We start from the raw sequence: 18,753 nt of genomic DNA, 5'->3' as shown, positions 1-18,753 counted from the left end.
TAAAATATTACACTCAAAATTATAGAAATTAGGGGTGACATGAATATTTTCACCTTTGCAGATGTGTGAAATCTATAGGCTTCATGAAACATGAAAACCGACAAAATAAAAAGTAATACCCAGGTGTTTCGTAATTTTTATTCCTCACTATCAATTCATACTTCTTCTTTTTTTAGCACTATCCTTTTAGCTAAAAGTTAATAATGCCATAATCCAGTGGTTCTTAAACCTCTCCATGAAGTACCCCCAGCACTGCACATTTTGTATGTCTCCCTATATCTGACACCCACTTCAGGTCTTGCAGTCTCCACTAATGAGCTGATGCTGTGAATCAGGTGTGATAGTTGAGGGAGCCGCACAAAATGTGCAGGGCTGGGGGTACTCCAGGACAGGTTTGATAACCACTGCCATAATCCTCCAGGACAGGACATCATTTTTGGAGGAGATATATTCTTTGCAAACATAAGCAATTTATTGAATTACCTCTGTGATGTTTGTGTGTATATACTGTGCAGTTTGATTAAAATACATATTGTTAAACTGCTGTTCTTTTTCTTTTTTTGGTATCGTATAAATAATCAAGGTAGCCTAAAGTTAATTACGTTTCATTGCCTGTGTTTGGCCTGAACCTATTTCTAAAAGACTGATATAAGTAGCCTACTTTCTTTAAACGACTTAACAAGCATTATTTATTTGTTTATTTATTTATTATATATATATATATATATATATATATATATATATATATATATATATATATATATATATATATATCGTATATATAGGCCTATTGCAAAACATGAATAATCCAGCTGTAAAATGTAGAAAGCAACCACACAATGATCAGGATAGCTTACAGAGCACAGTGAGCAGATGTTGGGTCAGGAGGAGGAGGTGATTCAGGCGGGTGTGGTCAGTGACGCACGGACTCTCAAACAGGCTAAGTACGAGCGTCCAGAGTCAGACGGAGCAGAGCACACTTTAACATGTATCAAAACACTGGCCATTTCCCTATTACACAGGCTTTAACAGCGATCAAATCAAGCAATAAAATTCTTTTTTTGGGATTTGTTTTCAACTCAGAAATCAAGCCACACAGGGGACCATCTGTTGATCAGCTAAACATCGATTGCAACAGGTAGGTTCACTGTCTTGCATCTCCCGTTTGTAGTAATGCGGCTCCTTTTGTAGTAATTTTCGTCCTTTATCAATCGCATTGCAGTGTTTTATTCTGCGCGTGTGTTTTCTTACAGAATGCTTGCAGAATTCACTATAAAATGACGCAAGCGGGTTAATTAATGAAAGAATGCAGAATATTTTATTCTCTCACTTTTAAGCTGCACTACGAGCCATGAGGATGAAAGTTTTAGCTCTCTGAGACCCAAGCGTTGAAACCGATATTTTTCTTCAATTTGAAACAAAATAACTAAAATAGTGCTGATAATTAGCTATGTACTGTGTATCTATATTTTTCTATTTCACAGTTATTTTACTCAGCAATTCTATTTATTTATTTATTTTTAAAACAATAAAACTACTCTCAGTGATCATTAAGTTGCAAAATGTAGTTGGCCTATATTTATTGCAATTTAATAGAAAATAACACTCGTTTTAAACGCATAAGACATAAATGACAGGAACAGCACAGAAATCTGCTAGAAATCATATAAAATAGTTTGGTTATGGTTCAATGAATGGGCCACTTTAATCTGTTTTACAGGTCAGCTGCTGTGTGTAGTTTTTAATTTGTGACGGAGATTCAAGTCTGTCTATTAGTACAGTAATACATATAGTTTAGATTTCGATAATACGATAATAGATAATAGTATCATTTACTGAAGAAATAAGGAATGCACAAAAATGACCTCCAACAGCATTTTGCACAGTGACTGTAGTCTAATAAATGTAGGTTATGTTAATGTAGATAAAGTGAGATTCTCGTCATTCTGCATAAAACATTCTTAAATATAACATATTGTGTTAACCATTAATGTATTTGGTAGATTATTTTATCCAAATTGCATTCAGTTTATTCAAGTCCTTGCATTCCCTGGGAATCAAACCTATGACCTGCTGTTGTTAAAGTTGACCAAACACACATAGTTTCTCCCAATCTCATGTTAATCTTGAGTATCTAAAGTAGTACTGCACCCTTCATATCTCCAAAAAAGCTTTAGTTTTATCATATTTATAAAATAAATATTCAGCTTTCAGATTCTCTCCAGAAACAGCAGAGCTCTGGGAGGCGTGTTGTGGACGGAGCTAAAGAGTGACAAGCAATTTGAATGCCAACAAAACAGACATTGGATGCAGTTTTACTTACTGTGTGCAGTAAACTGCAGTTCCCAGTTTATAGCTGGGGCCGCTCCATCTTTACAGTATCAAATGATTTGCAAATCTAGCATCGAACTGAGACTTGTTTATAAAACGTTCATCACAAATACACTTGCGAAACTCCTTTGCTGCCCCAAAAAACAAACTGCATTCACTGTTTGCATAATGCTGGGTTATTCGGAAAGCTGAACAAAGTTATCTCTCCCTTTCAAAGAAAAACACACTTTGGAGACAATCTTCCCGAGTGTGTCCTGTGCAGCGCTGCTGAATGAAGCTTGTTGATGGGCGCACTCTAGCTTTTTCTCTGGTTGATGTCTGTGCATGGGCACGCTCTTCTGGGAGGAATGCCCATATAAGGAGTTCCACATTCATTATGTAATAAAGAGCAATGATAGGAAATTAGTTTTTCAGAAACTTGTAAGAAACCCAGAAGTGTGTATTTGGCACAAAAAATTCTGTTATACGTCAAAATCGTGTTTTGAAATTTTGGCCATGCTTAGCATGAGAATCCAACTCCTTAACAGTGTAAATAACTCTGAATGCATGAAACAGCATTAGACCTCTGCTGTATAAACTATAGTACTGCATTTTAACATGCACTATAGTATTAGAAGGTTCATAGTCTGAAGTGTAAGCATCACGCTCAATGGTGATCTACTCTCTTGTTCCCACAACTCCTGCACAGGGCATGGTTTCCTTCTCTCCTTCTCTCCCTTATCCGTTTCCCGCAAGAGAAGGGAGTGAGAGGGGAGATCACACCACGGCCTTGGGCTTTTGTTTTTGGTATGCACTGCTGGCCGGTGGCCGGGCACTCTTTTGCCTCAAGAGCATACATCATACAAGACTGGCTGTCAGGAGTGAGTTGATCCATGCAGTATTAGTCTATCCTCTCTGTCTTCTGTTCTATCTTCGTCTATAGCCTCCTCTCAGAAGAATTATAGTAGTAAGAGGGGTTGAGGCTACTGGGCTTTTAATGGGAAGAATAGTTTCCCCGTTATCGAAATCGTGGGAAGTAAGTGGACTGTCCATAAAACATGGCCAATACTTGTATATAGATCATACGTGCAAAGACAAAATATCATGATGCTACCAAAATTATTTTAATAAACATTCATTAACAAAATATGTAAAACAAATCATCCCAATGTGCATTAATTATAATAAAAATATAAAATAAACAAATCTATGTAAATATTTACTTATTTTTTTGCATAAATTAAATAGCAATGCATAGTTTTACATTTAAAAACATACATTGTACTTATTTTACGGTAAAATTATTATGAAATCAATATGTATTATGCAATGTTAAACATTTTACAGTTTTCATCATATGGACTACGGTAACTTGCATTTAACCAGTTAACCATTATTGTATAATTATATAGTCTTTTCTGTAAAAATGATATTTTTACAGTGTGTGCTGTGCAAAGAAGGATATAATTTGAAATCGTTATGTCACTAATTAAAACATTCTAAATGATAATAATTGCAACAACAACAACAAATAATATGTTAGTTTTTTTTTTATAAAAATAGTAGATGCAAATAATTATTTTACCATTTTATATGAAATAACATGCTTGAAGTTCACAACATAGCATCATACAGTACTTTTCTCTTTCTGTCATTTTGCAGGTACTTGTGTTCTGTGTGGGGTATGTTTTGGCCAGTTGCCTGTCTGCTCTAAAGCAAGGGTTCAAAAGTCCTCGGCTGACTCACCGTTGGCAGTCCGGAGAGACAGTGTGGCAAACTGCCTCTCTCGCAAGTACAGTCTACAACACTGTGCAGGTAAGATTCACTTTCAGACTTCTAAGAACTAACAGCACTGCAAAGGGCTGAGAGAAATACAAATGTGGCTTCATGTCTCGATTCATTTTTATGGATATTCTATGTAAGAGAAATGTAAAGGTTCCTGAGGCAGATCTTTAGGCCTTTTCGAATGCAACTTAGTTTCAGTTGTACGCAACAGGCTAAAAGTTGATCAAATTGACCTAAAATAGGCAGATATGCAAGACGCAGCTGATTTTCAGTGTCCACCAACTAATAGTTTCAATCAAATATCTGCTATTGAATTGTAGTGAGACCAGCTTTGAGAAGTCCTCTAGGGACATGGCATTAGCAATGTCGAGGCCATGGGTTCAGTTCAGAAATTAAAATCTATAATTAAATACAATGTAATTCACCTTAGATGAAGCATTTGCCAAATGCACTTAAATGTAAATGTTGTGTATAATGTGTATACAGATCATTATAAACACATTTTATGCGTATTTGTTTTTTGCTAAAAAATAAGATTAATTAGACAAATATATATTAAGTGGGGTTTGATTGAAATCATTGTAATTTTTTGTGATAATTTAGTCCTCCCAAATTGAATCTGGTCACCAAGCCTGCACTTTGGATGACTTGCCAGTAATTATTAACACAACGATACTTGTTTTTTCTTACAGTATTTTTCCAAAAGTAAATACTTTTAAGAATGCATTAAATTGACCAAAAGTCACAATACTGAAACTTATTGACAGTGTATTCACAAAAAATATTAAACACTGTTAACAATAAGAAATGTTTCTTGTCACCGACCAAATCAGTATATCAGAAAGATTTCTGGAGGATCTCGTTACACTAAACGCTTAACACTAGCTTTTCCATCACAGAAATAAATTACATTAACATAGATAATTAAGTAATTACATCAGAAATAATTAATTGTAAATGTATTTCATATTTTACAATATTGCTTTTTTAACTCTATATTTAAATAAAAATGCAGCCTTGCTTAGGATAAGAAAGCTATGAAAACTTTGACTTCAAACTTCTTACAGTTCTAGTCTGATTGGTAAATACTGCATTCTGACTCTGCTAAAATGCACAATATAGTCACGGATATGATATGAAAGGTTTGAGTATATAACTAAACGGTGGCAACATCTATGAGCCTATATCTTCTAATGCAGAAGTTTTCTGATGCTAAGGACCCCTAAATATAACTTTCTAAAATATTACACTTTTTGCATAAAAACTAGTTTACAAAAATAAGGATTATATACAGATATTGAAATGTACTGTTTTAAAAGTCTTGATCACCACAGTCTTTGACATTTTGACATGCGTTTGAAGTTGGAAATTTTTTTCTAGACTTATTATATCATATTTGACCATTTATTTAAAAGTTGCTGGTAAGGTGCTTTTGTTTGCAAGCAGTTTGATCCTCTTAATGCATTTATTTCCAGTAGGGAATTTTATTTGTGATTATTTGAATGTGCTTTTCCTCAATAGAGTTGCTTATAACTTCTCTCTGGAAGAGATACAGAATGGATTTTTCCTGTTAATTTCCCACTGTGAATGAAAGGCTTCCTGTCGATTGTGCACTAGGCTGCATCAGGTTTCAGTATCGATGACTGAGGAGATCAACATGACTTACATCATCAGCTCCCTGTTGATGATGCGACAGCATTAAACTCCTCTGCCTTCACCATGTCTGTGTATCCCGAGGAAGACAGTCCTCTACTTCAGCTGCAGGAAGTGGACTCCAGCAGAGTGGGAGGTCATGTCCTCTCTCCTGCCTTTAACTCCTCTTCTCCATCTCTGTCGGTGGAGAGCCACCCCATCTGCATCCCATCACCTTACACAGACCTCGGCCATGACTTCACCACTCTGCCCTTCTACAGTCCCGCTCTGCTGGGTTACGGCGCATCGCCTCTGTCCGACTGCCAATCAGTGCGGCAGTCGTTAAGCCCCTCCCTCTTTTGGCCACCTCATAACCACGTTTCCTCAATTGCATTGCATCAGCAACAGACTCGACTACAACAAAGCCATCCAACTGGTGGGAGTTGGACAGAACTTACACCACATGATCACAGCGAAGAGGAAAACTGGTATGTGGAAACTCAATTGTGTTTTATTTCAGACAATTACTAAATACTGGCTCAGATGCATGTGTCTCCTTTCCTCTATAGCAAACCTCTGGTGAAGAGGGCTGCAGCTGCAGAGGAGACTCCTGTCTCTTTGAGAGGTAAAGCTGACATGCACTACTGCGCTGTCTGTAGCGATTATGCCTCTGGGTATCATTATGGTGTGTGGTCATGTGAAGGATGCAAAGCCTTCTTCAAGAGAAGTATACAAGGTATTGTTCTCTGAAATTACTCCTGTGCTTTGTTGCGTGCTTATTATTAGGGATGCACTGAAATTGATCATTCGATAATCATTTTCATGTTATGACCTATAATCAATAAATGGCTAATCTTAAAATTCATTTAGTCTAAATGAATACATAATAAAACACTAAAAGCAAAAAATGACCAATAAACAATAAATGGCTGATATTTATTCAAGCAGTCTGAATTTATAAAAAATAAAAGGTAATTTTGAATTATTTATTTATAGATGCTTAGGCTTCCCAGCATTATAAAGTATGAAAAAGTTCTATACATTTTTTTTTTTTTTTTTTGATATTCTAAAGATTACATTTAACTATTTTGTTTTTAATTTAAATATTAAGTGTGCATTTTGTTGATGATGGGTAATCGAAATGTAAAAATAGGGAAATTAGCATGCCAATGTTATACACAATAACATTATCAGTTTGGGTAAATAATAATGACATACTTTCCATTCCTACTCTAAAATTTAAGATTAAAGGTTGAAATCTCCTACTAACATTGATCAAATTTTCAGCATTCAAAATGTGACTGAGAGCCATGGGTCAAGATGTCATCATAAATTTGCATTCGAGATTTTTACATTGAACTTTAATAAGTGATTGGATGTTGAATCAACAGTTTTGTCTTCCTTGCATGTATTTCACCATTATCAGCCATCTTTACAGTGTATAAAGATGCCTTGACAGCCACATTATCCTTCAGAAATGGTCATTTTACTCTGGAATAATTGATTCTAATGATTCTAAACTATTATTTTCTTCATTGTTCCGGACAGCGAATGTTGTGGATAGCTGTGCTAATTTAATGCCTCTGTAAGGCCAGTCTGTGAAACAGTTCATATACATAGTAACAGACTTGTTTGACTGCAAATGATCAGTGGATAATAAGGAACATCTGATTCATTTTCTCAGGACACAATGACTACATCTGCCCTGCCACCAACCAGTGCACCATCGACAAGAACCGCCGCAAAAGCTGCCAGGCCTGCCGTCTGCGAAAATGTTATGAAGTTGGAATGATGAAATGTGGTGGGACTCTTTCGTTTTCCATTACCTCCCTATCAACACCCTTTCTACACCCACACAGTTACCAAATACTTCATCTGAGATTACTGCGGAATTTTGTCCAAAGCCATGGACTTTGGATTTTATGTCCCAATAAATGTCACAATTAATGAGCTATCATGCCGTGAAATTTTGACATGCGTCAGCATTTTAATGATAATGTCACACAGCCCTGATTATTTATAGATGCTGGATAAAGTCTGCACCAAAACATCCCAGATAAATGACTCATCCTACAAAAGTTGCAAGATTTCACATATTAATAATTCACATGTATTTTAGCAAGACGGTCTTGCATTTTGTCTTTTGAGCTGTGTGGGATCTTGGATGGCTTGTTCCTCCAAAAAAACAGTCTGTGTTGCTGTGGAGACTGTTACATCTATCCTCATCCGGTCTTGTAATAGTTGTTTTAGGGCAGTATACTTTCACAGCTTTGCTTCAAGGTTAGAAGAGAAAGTGATATACTCTCATATCATTGGATGATATGGTTGCTTTGAGCTCTGTATTAAATGTCATATCAAATACACAGTTTTGTAAACAAGCTTTGCTTTCTGTTCAAACTAATTTTGGTTTGGCTCTTTGTCCAACACATTCACATGAATGAATGTATTATTAATAATGAATTTGAGTATAATCCTGTAAACCCGCACGGAGAAGGATGAAGTGAATTGTGCAGTTACATGGATTTTTTTCCACAGGGTTACGCCGAGATCGTGGCAGCTACCAACAAAGAGGAGCACAGCAGAAGCGATTGACGCGATTCTCTGGCAGGATGAGAACATGTGGCCCAAGATCCCAAGAAATCAAAAGTGTCCCACGTCCCCTCGGTGGAAGTAAGGTGGCTAGCATAGCGTTGAGCCCTGAGGAACTAATCGCTCGAATCATGGATGCAGAGCCACCCGAGATTTACCTCATGAATGACGTGAAGAAGCCGTTCACTGAGGCCAATGTCATGATGTCACTGACCAACCTGGCTGACAAAGAGCTCGTTCACATGATCAGCTGGGCCAAGAAGATCCCAGGTGAATGTATAACCAGATTCATAAGAAAAAAAACATTAAGTTATAACACTAGCTCTGTGTGTTACTAAATAACTGTGAATCCACATGGACAAGAGCTTGTTAGTCATATCGTGCATTGCTGATTCACTATGGATTTCTCATGGGTTTTTAGAATAGCATTTTTCGATGTATGAGTACAGTAAGGGATGGTGTTAACATAACTTGAAGAGAATGTCTCATCTTCTGAATTTAGGATGAATTACAATTATAACACAAGGTTCAAACGAACTTTATAGTTAAGCTGTGCTTTTAAAATGTTGCTAACAAGTTGCTGGATGAGGTGTACAACAGTAGAATTTTACTTCATTCATCAAGCACTTAAACTCAAATGTTTGTTCTATATAGCAATTTGAACATTGTACTGTAAGCCATCAATCAAAACTCACTATTCTAAAAAGCACATTAGAAATTCCTGAGGGAATACAGGTGCAACTCAAAAAAAAAAAAAAAAAAAATTAATATCATGGAAAAGGTCTTTATTTTTTGTAATTTCATTCAAAAAGGAAAACTTTCTTGAACTAGGTTCATTGCCCACAAACTGAAATATATCAAGAGTTTTTTGTTTTAATTCGGATGTTGATGACTTACAGCTTAGGAAAATAAAAAATTCAGTATCTCAAAACATTTGAATATTTTCTCAAAGATCACTCAAAAAAAAAAAAAAAAGATTTACAAAACACAAATGTTCAAGATATCCAAAGCAGGAGATCTTGCACTTGCACAAGTCTTGATCTTGCACAAGTATTTATGCACTCAATACTTGATTGGAGCTCCTTTTGTATGAATTACTGCTTCAATGCGGTGTGGCATGAAGCGATAAGCCTGTGGATTTGCTGAGGCATGATTGAAGGCCAGGCCTTCAGCTCCTCTGTATTGTTTGTCAGATGTTACTTATCTTCCTGTTGACAATACCCCATAGGTTCTCTGTGAGGTTCAGGTCAGGTATGTTGGGTGGCCAATCAATCACAGTAACATAATGGTCATCGAACCACTTGGAAGTGGTTTTGGCACTGTGGGCAGGTGCTAAAGTCCTGCTGCAAAATGAAATCAGCATCTTCATAAAGCTCATCAGCAGAGTGAAGCATAAAGTGCTCCAAAATCTCCTGGTAGATGGATGCATTGACATTGCACTTGATAAAACACAATGGACCAACACCAGCAGACGTCACGGCACCCAAATCATCACAGACTTCAGAAACTTCACACTGGACGTCAGGCAGGTTCTGGTTCAGGAGTGGCTTGGTTCTAGGAATGTGACAGCTGTAGCCCTTTCCTGAAGACGTCTGAGCTTGCTGACTCCGGCTTCAGTCCACTCCTTGTGAAGCTCTCCCAAGTTCTTCAATAGGCTTTTCTTGACAATCTTCCCAAGGCTGTGATCATCCCTGTTGCTTGTGCCCTTTTTTCTACCACACTTTTTCCTTCCAGTCAACTTTCTATGAATATATTTTTTGATACAACAGCCAGCCCTTTCAGCAGTGACCTTCTGTGGCCTACCCTCCTTCTGGAGGGTGTTGATGATTGTCTTCTGGACAGCCTTCCAGTCAGTAGTCTTTCCCATAATTGTGGTTGCATGTTTTAAACTAGCCTAAGAGTATTTATAGGATTTATACTCAAAATTAATTAAAATAATCAAGCTCAAAATTAAATATTTACATTTCAAAAATTCATTAATTTTCCTAAAGCTGTCAGTCGTAACCATCAGAATTTAAACAAAAAAACTCGTGAAATATTTCAGTTTGTATGCAATGAATCTAAAATATATGACAGTTTTCTTTTATTAAATGACTAAAAATAAAGACCTTTTCAATTGTATACTCAATTTTTTAAATGCACCTATATGTGGCCAATTATGCTAATTCACTTTATAGTTCTGTAAAAAATATCTTAATATTGATCTTTTGTTGCAATGGAATAAATAGATGTAATATTTAACTTAATGTTTAACACACACATGCACACACATGTACGCAGTATATGATTTACCATTTAGCAGCCTGAAATCTGCAATGAAACAACCGTATAGGCCCTTTCCTCTAAATTTATTTTAATGTATTTGATGTTTTCTGTTTTCTTGGCTAATTTATCATTCTAATTAATACTTGGATTTTGAGATGGAAGAGGCTTTTATTAGTGAATCATCCTGTTCTGATTCTGAACATGAACAGTTTGTTAATTCTGAGAATATGAGCAAACTTTCCATCAGACCCTTCTTTTCAAGTTATTTTAGATCCCCGGGGATGAGCGTCTTGTACAAAACAGTTTTCGGATGTGTATGCAGTTAATAGCAAGCGCTCATTTCTCACTGCAGGTTTTGTGGAGCTCAGTCTTTTTGACCAGGTCCATTTGTTGGAGTGCTGCTGGTTAGAGGTCCTGATGCTGGGACTGATGTGGCGGTCCGTTAATCACCCTGGAAAGCTCATCTTCTCCCCAGACCTCAGTCTCAGCAGGTAACTAGTGTCAGTTAATTGCATTTATCCTTCCCATTGCCTAATTTATGAACAGGCACATCCATCTCTCTGTGGTTTGAATATTTTTCGTTTGTTAGTTTGTTCGGTGTGCCAGTATTGTATAAGAGACCGGCGATTTAAGTCACATGCTGGTAACATTCTGAGGCTTTAGTTAACCCTCTTGTCACTTCAAGGTTGAAAGCCATTTAGCCATGCTTATTTAAAGTAAACATGCCAACCATACTGCAGTTTTAAAATATTCTTGTTTTTATAATGTAATATAAAATGTGGCTTTATAACGTGGCTTCTAACACTGCAAAAGCTTGGTATAATGAACTATGTATTCATAACAGTTGTGTTTGTGTAGAATATAGCGTAATATCTTAAGAATACAGCTGTGAAACCAAATCAGCAGTTTGGCCAGATGTGTACGGCTCTGTGTGGTGGGAATAAGAGAGCTGTGGGAAGACAGGAAGTGATTCTGCCATGGCTTGTGTTTTATCAGACCCCTTCTACTCCGCTGCTCTTTGTACCGTCTAACATGCTGTGTACCAGTGTTGTAATGTGAGAAAATGAATGGGCCAGGGTTACAGATGCTCCAGACTGCTTTATGCTGGGCTACACTTCCATTCCAGTCATGGGTGGGCTGTAAATATACTCACCATCTGATATGCTGCCAGACTTTTACTCTATTTTCATTGGCTGCATTTCGGATAAGGAATTCATAGCCAACTGGATCCCTGAGTTTAACTCGGTGTGCTGCTTGTCAACATCAAAAAAAGTGCCAAAAAAGAAAACTGAACATGCCTGCTCTCTGACAACAGCTAACACTAATGACTCTCTGTATTATTCAACAAATTCCCCAAAATAATACTTACAGTAATGAAGTACAATGGCGTTTGGCTTGTGACTAAGTCTTGTTCAAAGCTAATTGGAAGTAACCTTATCTTTGTTCCCTCAAGTTTTAGTGCCGTTCCCAGTCTCATTCACTCCTGTAGCACCTCTCAGCATCTAAGAGAGAAGAAGTACTCTGATTTTCAGTTGAACTTTTATATAGACTTCACCATTCGTATTTTCAGTAGGTGCCAGATTTGAGAGTGAGGCCTGTTCCTGGGTATCTGATGGTGTGATGCTGATTTGCGAGAGTGTTCAGTGTCTTTGTGTTTGTCAGGGACGAAGGCAGCTGTGTGCAGGGGTTTGTGGAGATCTTTGATATGCTGCTGGCAGCCACGTCCAGGTTCAGAGAACTGAAGTTACAGAGAGAGGAGTATGTGTGTCTCAAAGCCATGATCCTGCTCAACTCCAGTGAGTGTTCTTCTCATTAAAGGTTTGATGAAATGTGCGTGTGTTTTTACTGCTTGTAATTACTAAAACAAATGTATGGACAAATCACAGTGGATTTCAGTCTAATGGTTATTTCTCCTAGACAGCAAAGAGATTTATTTAGAAACAACATTCTTCTTTTCTTCACTTGAAAAATGTTTACATTTCAAAAATATAAAAAATCAAACCTTTCTTTTAGTTTTCTTCTAGTTTGAAATTATATCAAGCTCTGTTGCTATAAAGTACTGCTTTTTTTCCGTTTTTCCCCTCCACATTTTTTTCATAAAGTATTTTGTCGGATTTATAATTTGTGGTTACACTTTACTTTGAGGTGTCATTGTTGGTGTAATAATACATTTAAGTACTGAGTAATATTAATTCACTTCATGTACTTACTGTATGGTAAGGATTAAGGTTTGGTATTATGGTTACGTGCATGTAATTATGCATAATTATTTGTTATTATAATAGTAAGTACATACAACGTGCAACGAGGACATCTTAAAATAGTGTTACCATACTTTTTGTATATACTTGTTTACCTTTTTAAATAGGTAATTGTGATTGAAATAAGTCTCTTATGCTCACCAAGACTGTTAAATATAGTAAAACTGTAATATTGTTAAATGTTATTACAATATAAAATAATGCTTCTATTTTAATGCATCTTAAAATGTAGTTCAACTTCATTCCTGTGATGACAGCCCGATTTTCAGCATCATTACTCCGTCTTCAGTGTCACATGATCCTTCAGAAATCATTCTAACATACTGATTTGCTTACATTTATTGTTATTTTCAATGTTGAAAACAGTTGTATTGAATATTTTTTTTTTTGGAAACTGACATTGTTCAGGATTCTTTGTTGAATAGAAAGTTCAAAAGAGCGGCATTTATTTGATTTGAAATAGAAATCGTGTTAAATTTGTTTGATTAATTAAATTCGGCCTCCCTGAATAAAATTATTAATTAAAAAAAGAGAAACATGTATTGACCCCTATAATTGAATTAATGATGGATTTTTTTTATGTTTTCATATTTAGCAAAGATAAACTGCAGGCTAAATTCAGTAAGTCAGCAAATGTATACATTCTGTCTCTAGAACGCGATTGTAGAGTTGCTCATTTTATCCACAAACATACTCTGAGCAGTCTTAATCATTCTGTTTATCATAAATGATAAATTCCATGGCCTAGCAATTATGCTCCAGATATAGCAATGATTCTCACATGGGAGAAGTGGGTTCGATTGCAGCTGGTGTAATGCCGCGATCAGACTCCCCTTCATTTCCTGTCCATTTACTGTCTCTATCATCAAAAATCTAAACAAATTGCTGTCCTCCACAAAGCCGTAATAAATAGTGTTCACCCGATACTCCAACCATACTTGCTTTAATGTGAAGGGAGTGCTGGCAAGAAAAACGCTCACACACTGTATAAAATCTCAACGGGGACAACATGCCTTAACTCCACGCTTTCAACCTAAGTATCAATTTCATAGCAAACACTTATGTAAGTAACAGGCAGCACCTGCTCAGTGTTTATTGTCTGAAGGAACCAGTATTTCTTCCTGCTCTGATTCCTCTGAACTTTTGATCTGTCTTTTCCTCGTGCATTATCTCTTCATTCTCAGCCCCCAACAGCTGTCTTCACTTTGTCTCCTCTGCATCACTTATTTGATCGCTCCAGATTGGTTGCGTTGTTTTTGAATGGGATCTTCTTGTGATTGGATGTTTATTTGGGCATCACCCTCTATTATTTCAAATGGCTGTAAATGTCAGTGACTTCCAGCTTTCATCTCTAAAAGCTGCGCTTGTGCGTCATTGCAGACATGTGTCTGAGTTCGTCGGAGGGAGGAGAGGAGCTGCAGAGCCGGTCGAAGCTGCTGTGTCTGCTGGACTCGGTGACGGATGCTCTGGTGTGGGCCATCTCCAAGACGGGCCTGAGCTTCCAGCAGCGCTCCACCAGACTAGCTCATCTGCTCATGCTGCTCTCCCACATAAGGCACCTCAGGTACAGACAATAAACACCTGGAATAAGGAACTTTTGACTTTTCTTTGTGCACATCATGCTGGATTTTCACTTAGAAAAGGTGGCTTGTGCTTCTTACACAGTATATGAAGAATGCAAAATGTATGCATTTATTTATTTGCTCAAGAAATATGGATGTAAAAATCATTTGCAGCTAAGTATTAGAATTACAGTTTGTTTAGGCATCTAGTCTACTACCCACCACATACATACATATACATACATATACATATATTTATGTAATTAAAATGCATACTCAACTTCAGAGACCTTCAATACAAGCTAAGAGTTTGAATGGTAATATTTTAAAATATATTACCATATTTTTTATATTAATAAATATACTATTTAAATAATAATATATATATATAAAAAATATATAAATATATAAAATAAATAAATACATAAATATATTATATATATATATTACCACACTCACACACACACACACATACACATTTGTAGTGATTATGATTATCAAGCTGTGATTGTTTGCTGTAGAATAATTGAAACATAATTAAAACTGTAAAGTATCTACAGGACTGTTTTTGGGAGCTGCTTACAAAATAACGGTTTCAAAGTAGCTTTTCCTGTTGCTAATTTGTCCAGAAATTGGCAGTTTATTACAAATGTAGAATATCAGAATATCTTTTGGACGCTTAATGTAAATTAATTGCCTTTTCTTTTCTTTTTTTAAACAGGTCAATAATTCAAATTCCAATACAGCATTTGCTTTTTATAAACAATTACTTTAACATTCAAAATTGGAAATATAATAATTATATATAGTTATTGAAAATAAAATATGGATTAATTTTATTTAAATAGATTTTTGTAGAGATTTTTTTAGTTGAATGCTTGTTCAGCGTTATTCTTCAGTGAAAAATAATAATAATAATTGAGTAACTGATTAAGTAATCCTTATTGTTTTTGAGCCAGAGGAATACAGCACTGATTAAATTATTTAAATAGTTATATTTTAAAATATTACCATTCAAACTCTTAGCTTGTATTGAAGGTCTCTGAAGTTGAGTATGCTTTAAATTATTTATATACACACACACTTACTATAGTTATCTACTTGAAGTAGTTTATTGTAGATAACTAGCGAGTGTGTTTGGCTACTGGATTGTAGCCACATGTATTCTTCAAACGACTGCTTGAGTGTATTAAATACTTTTAAATACGCAGATTGTAGTGTAGCAAACTACTTTTTTTTAATAAACATTTAATGTGACTGTATTGCACTACTTTAGATTATAATTAGCTAGTATTGTTGCCAACACTTTTTCCAAAGGGTTAGCGTACTGTATTAAACTAATACAAACAAGTAACTTCTGGAAGCTAACTACCTTTTTTAAAGTTAAGCTTAATTCTACTGAACTGTATTGCATTTTGAGTAGCTAGTAATATAGCTAACTATTGTTTTCAAAGCTTGAATTAAATACACTGTAATCAATGATTATAGCCTATCTCGGTTTATAATTGTTGATCTGTGCGAAGGCTTCCACTGACTCTATATGCTCCCTCTGTAGTAACAAAGGCATGGACCACCTCCACTGCATGAAGATGAAGAAGATGGTTCCTCTTTATGACCTGCTTCTGGAGATGCTGGACGCTCATATCATGCACAGCTCCCGTTTATCTCACTCCGGCCCTCGAGCGGCTCCCGCTCCCAAAGAGAGCAAAGCCGTCCAGGAGCCCTTCGCCTGCAGTTCCCAGCATGGAGGGACCTTAGGACTCTAAACCATTTCTGGTGAGACATAGACAGAGTTTGTTCTTTCATAATGCAGATATTGTCACGCTGAAATAGTTACAGATGGAAATAAAAATATTTATAAACTAAAAATATTTAGTATACACTATTTCACAAGATGTTACCAGCTAACATTCTTCCATAAATCTTAAAATAACTACAAGCTGAAAAAGTATCATGTTGATTTGCTCTTCTTTCTCTTCAGCGCTGAAGAATGATCTATAGTTTCGGGGAATGGACAACAAAAAGAGTGGAATAGGATTTCTCAAGATGAAAAACAATTCTACTTTTTTTTTTTAAATTGACGTTTACTGTGAAATTCTCCGTTTTTACTGAACTCATTCGGAGCACAATTGTTTGGTTTTATGTAGCTGGAATCACAAAGAAAGAGAAAATGACAAATTTAAAAGAAATTTGTAACATGCAGGGAGAAATCTGACAGCGTCGCCACATGCACCCATTCCCATGAAAACTGCACCACAATCAAATGTAAATGTAACAAATGTACAGTTTCTACTTTACCATTTTCTCTCGCTCTTTGTAAAAGAAAAACAGCATCACACTGATGCCCTCATCAACTGTAGCAACTGCTGTAGATAGAGCAACCATTGATGACACAAACAGATCCGATTCCTTCACTCACCAAACGACAGTAATGGACCGTCATTGCTAACAATGAGAGGTTTCCATGCAGACTACATTCTGGACCAGAAGGCTCGGAAGAACTGAATCAAGCCTTTTTTTTCTGTCAGGACATGGACTTATGAATGTCACACTGCAGTGATACGGGACAGTTGGATGTTTTGCGTGCATCTATTACTTTTGACAAAATATCATGGAGCAAAATGTGTTTAAAAAAACAAACCGCCGCCTTTCGTCCTGCTCTCCATCCAGTAAACCCCTTTAACACCATAAGGGCCTTGTACAAAACCTTTATACATTTTCTAGAGACAGCTCAATCTGTTGCTACTGTTCCACTGTGACAACCTTTGTTTGCAAGATGCACCAAAACTACCAAAAAAAGTACTTGTGACATTGCACTTTAATAGTTCTCTGAAACATCTGAAGCCTGAGACTCAAGAAAAATGAAAATATTGCAGTGCCTACAGTGATTATACCCTATACATTTTGGTTCAAGATTACCTTAAAGATTAGAAGCAAAAAATAGATGTTACAAGTACTTAATTTTAATAAACGCACAAAGTGTTGTGTTAATGTTATTGTATCTACCAGCAGCCATCTGAATTATGACTGTTTTGATATGAAGCAGTACTGATACTGTACAATACTGATTTTACAATTTTTTGGCAACCAAGCATTAAAGACCAGATGTAATACAGATTTGTTGTAGACAATGCTTATTTTTAAACACAGAACAAAGTTTAATTTGTGAAATTGAATTTCTTTCATTTCTAAACACTTTTTGTTCTACTCTGCAGTGCATATGTAAAAGAGTGTTATTTACAAAGGGGTCTATTAAAATGTTTCCATGTGCATGTGGCATTTTTTAAATATATATATTTGTGTTGGGCTTTGCAAATATGAACAGTTCATTCAGATCATATCAAATTTAAAAAGGAGACCACGTAATCTCTAAACAAATTGCAGCCATCCATCATGTCATCACAAAATGTGGCTGAAGAGTCGATCTTTTCCAGTTTCAATCTTACTACCTTTAATCAGTGCATGATGTGCTTAAATCTATATAGTTTTCCAAAAATTGTCAGTGATTTACATTCAGGCTCATACAATGATATTTTTCTTTACAGCAAAAAATTGTTAGTATGGCTCTCAAAGGGGAATAAATACTATAAAACCAATTATATAAACACAACCGTTAAAATATTGCTTGGCCAAAAGCGAGGTGCTTGGCATGTTTGAGTCATGAAAACGGCTCTGTTGATTGAACGAGAGACTCATGTGGGAGGAGGACCGTTGGTGTAGCGTAACATGGGTTGGAAAGAGCGGGCAAAATTGTTGGAAAAGGTGCAGCTGTAGTCGTCTTCAGAAAAAGGGACCAAGCAGGCCAGAACCAACAGCAGGAGGAACAGGAGATGCAGAGGGAAAGCCGCTCGCAGGACCCGATAGAAGAACGAGCGCTGAGGTGACGGCTCACGCTCTGACCTGGAACACAAATCTTTTTAATAACTCTTGGAAACATAAATGCAAATGTATACTGTGTTAATGCATTTTGGCTAAATAGTATATTTTATAACATTCCATACTATTTAATATACAAAATAAATAAAAGGAAAACGGTTTAAATGGTTTATGTGTGTGCCACTATACCCAGAGCTTTGTGTTGATTTCCTGTCTCCTGAAGCATCGGGTTGTGGACTCCTGCAAACGCATGACATACAAGAATTCAGCACAAATTAAAACTACTCAACCAGATCATATCGCTCTAAATGATGAGGATGTTATATACATTTTTTTTCTATATTATTTATATATGACAGCAACTGTCTTATCTTAATTCATTATATTTGTTGATATGGTGGAATGGGCAAAATACTCTCAAACAAAAATATTTAAATTTTGTGGTTTTTGAAAGTCTGCATTTATTTAATCAA

At 36.0% G+C, this 18,753-nt stretch overlaps 2 protein-coding genes across 3 annotated transcripts in view; one reads left to right on the top strand and one right to left on the bottom strand.

The window, feature by feature from the left end:
* Positions 1–965: 965 nt before the first annotated feature.
* On the top strand, positions 966–17,519 carry LOC113120996 (estrogen receptor beta-1-like). Of its 2 annotated transcripts, none has more exons than XM_026291182.1 (11): positions 966–1,138; positions 3,973–4,125; positions 5,713–6,215; positions 6,297–6,463; positions 7,412–7,528; positions 8,263–8,586; positions 10,934–11,072; positions 12,244–12,377; positions 14,223–14,406; positions 15,960–16,180; positions 16,386–17,519. In XM_026291182.1, exons 3-10 carry the CDS (start codon positions 5,815–5,817, stop codon positions 16,168–16,170), a joined length of 1,677 nt encoding a protein of 558 aa, XP_026146967.1. In that variant the 5' UTR covers positions 966–1,138; positions 3,973–4,125; positions 5,713–5,814; the 3' UTR covers positions 16,171–16,180; positions 16,386–17,519. The 2 variants fall into 2 exon arrangements, with proteins under 2 accessions (XP_026146967.1, XP_026146968.1); XM_026291183.1 differs by having other exon boundaries at positions 5,617–6,215.
* A 639-nt stretch (positions 17,520–18,158) lies between these two features.
* LOC113037934 (nesprin-2-like) overlaps positions 18,159–18,753 on the bottom strand; it is an 80,308-nt gene continuing 79,713 nt past the window's right edge. Inside the window, 2 exon segments of the mRNA XM_026195247.1 lie at positions 18,159–18,304; positions 18,470–18,520. Of these exon segments, the coding sequence (XP_026051032.1) occupies positions 18,293–18,304; positions 18,470–18,520 (63 nt within the window). The 3' untranslated portion in view covers positions 18,159–18,292.

This window comes from Carassius auratus, chromosome 20, assembly GCF_003368295.1.
Source record: "Carassius auratus strain Wakin chromosome 20, ASM336829v1, whole genome shotgun sequence".
Classification (NCBI taxonomy): Eukaryota; Metazoa; Chordata; class Actinopteri; order Cypriniformes; family Cyprinidae; genus Carassius; species Carassius auratus.
Note: the sequence above shows the minus strand (reverse complement) of the source record. Positions and strands in the feature narration are given on the sequence as shown.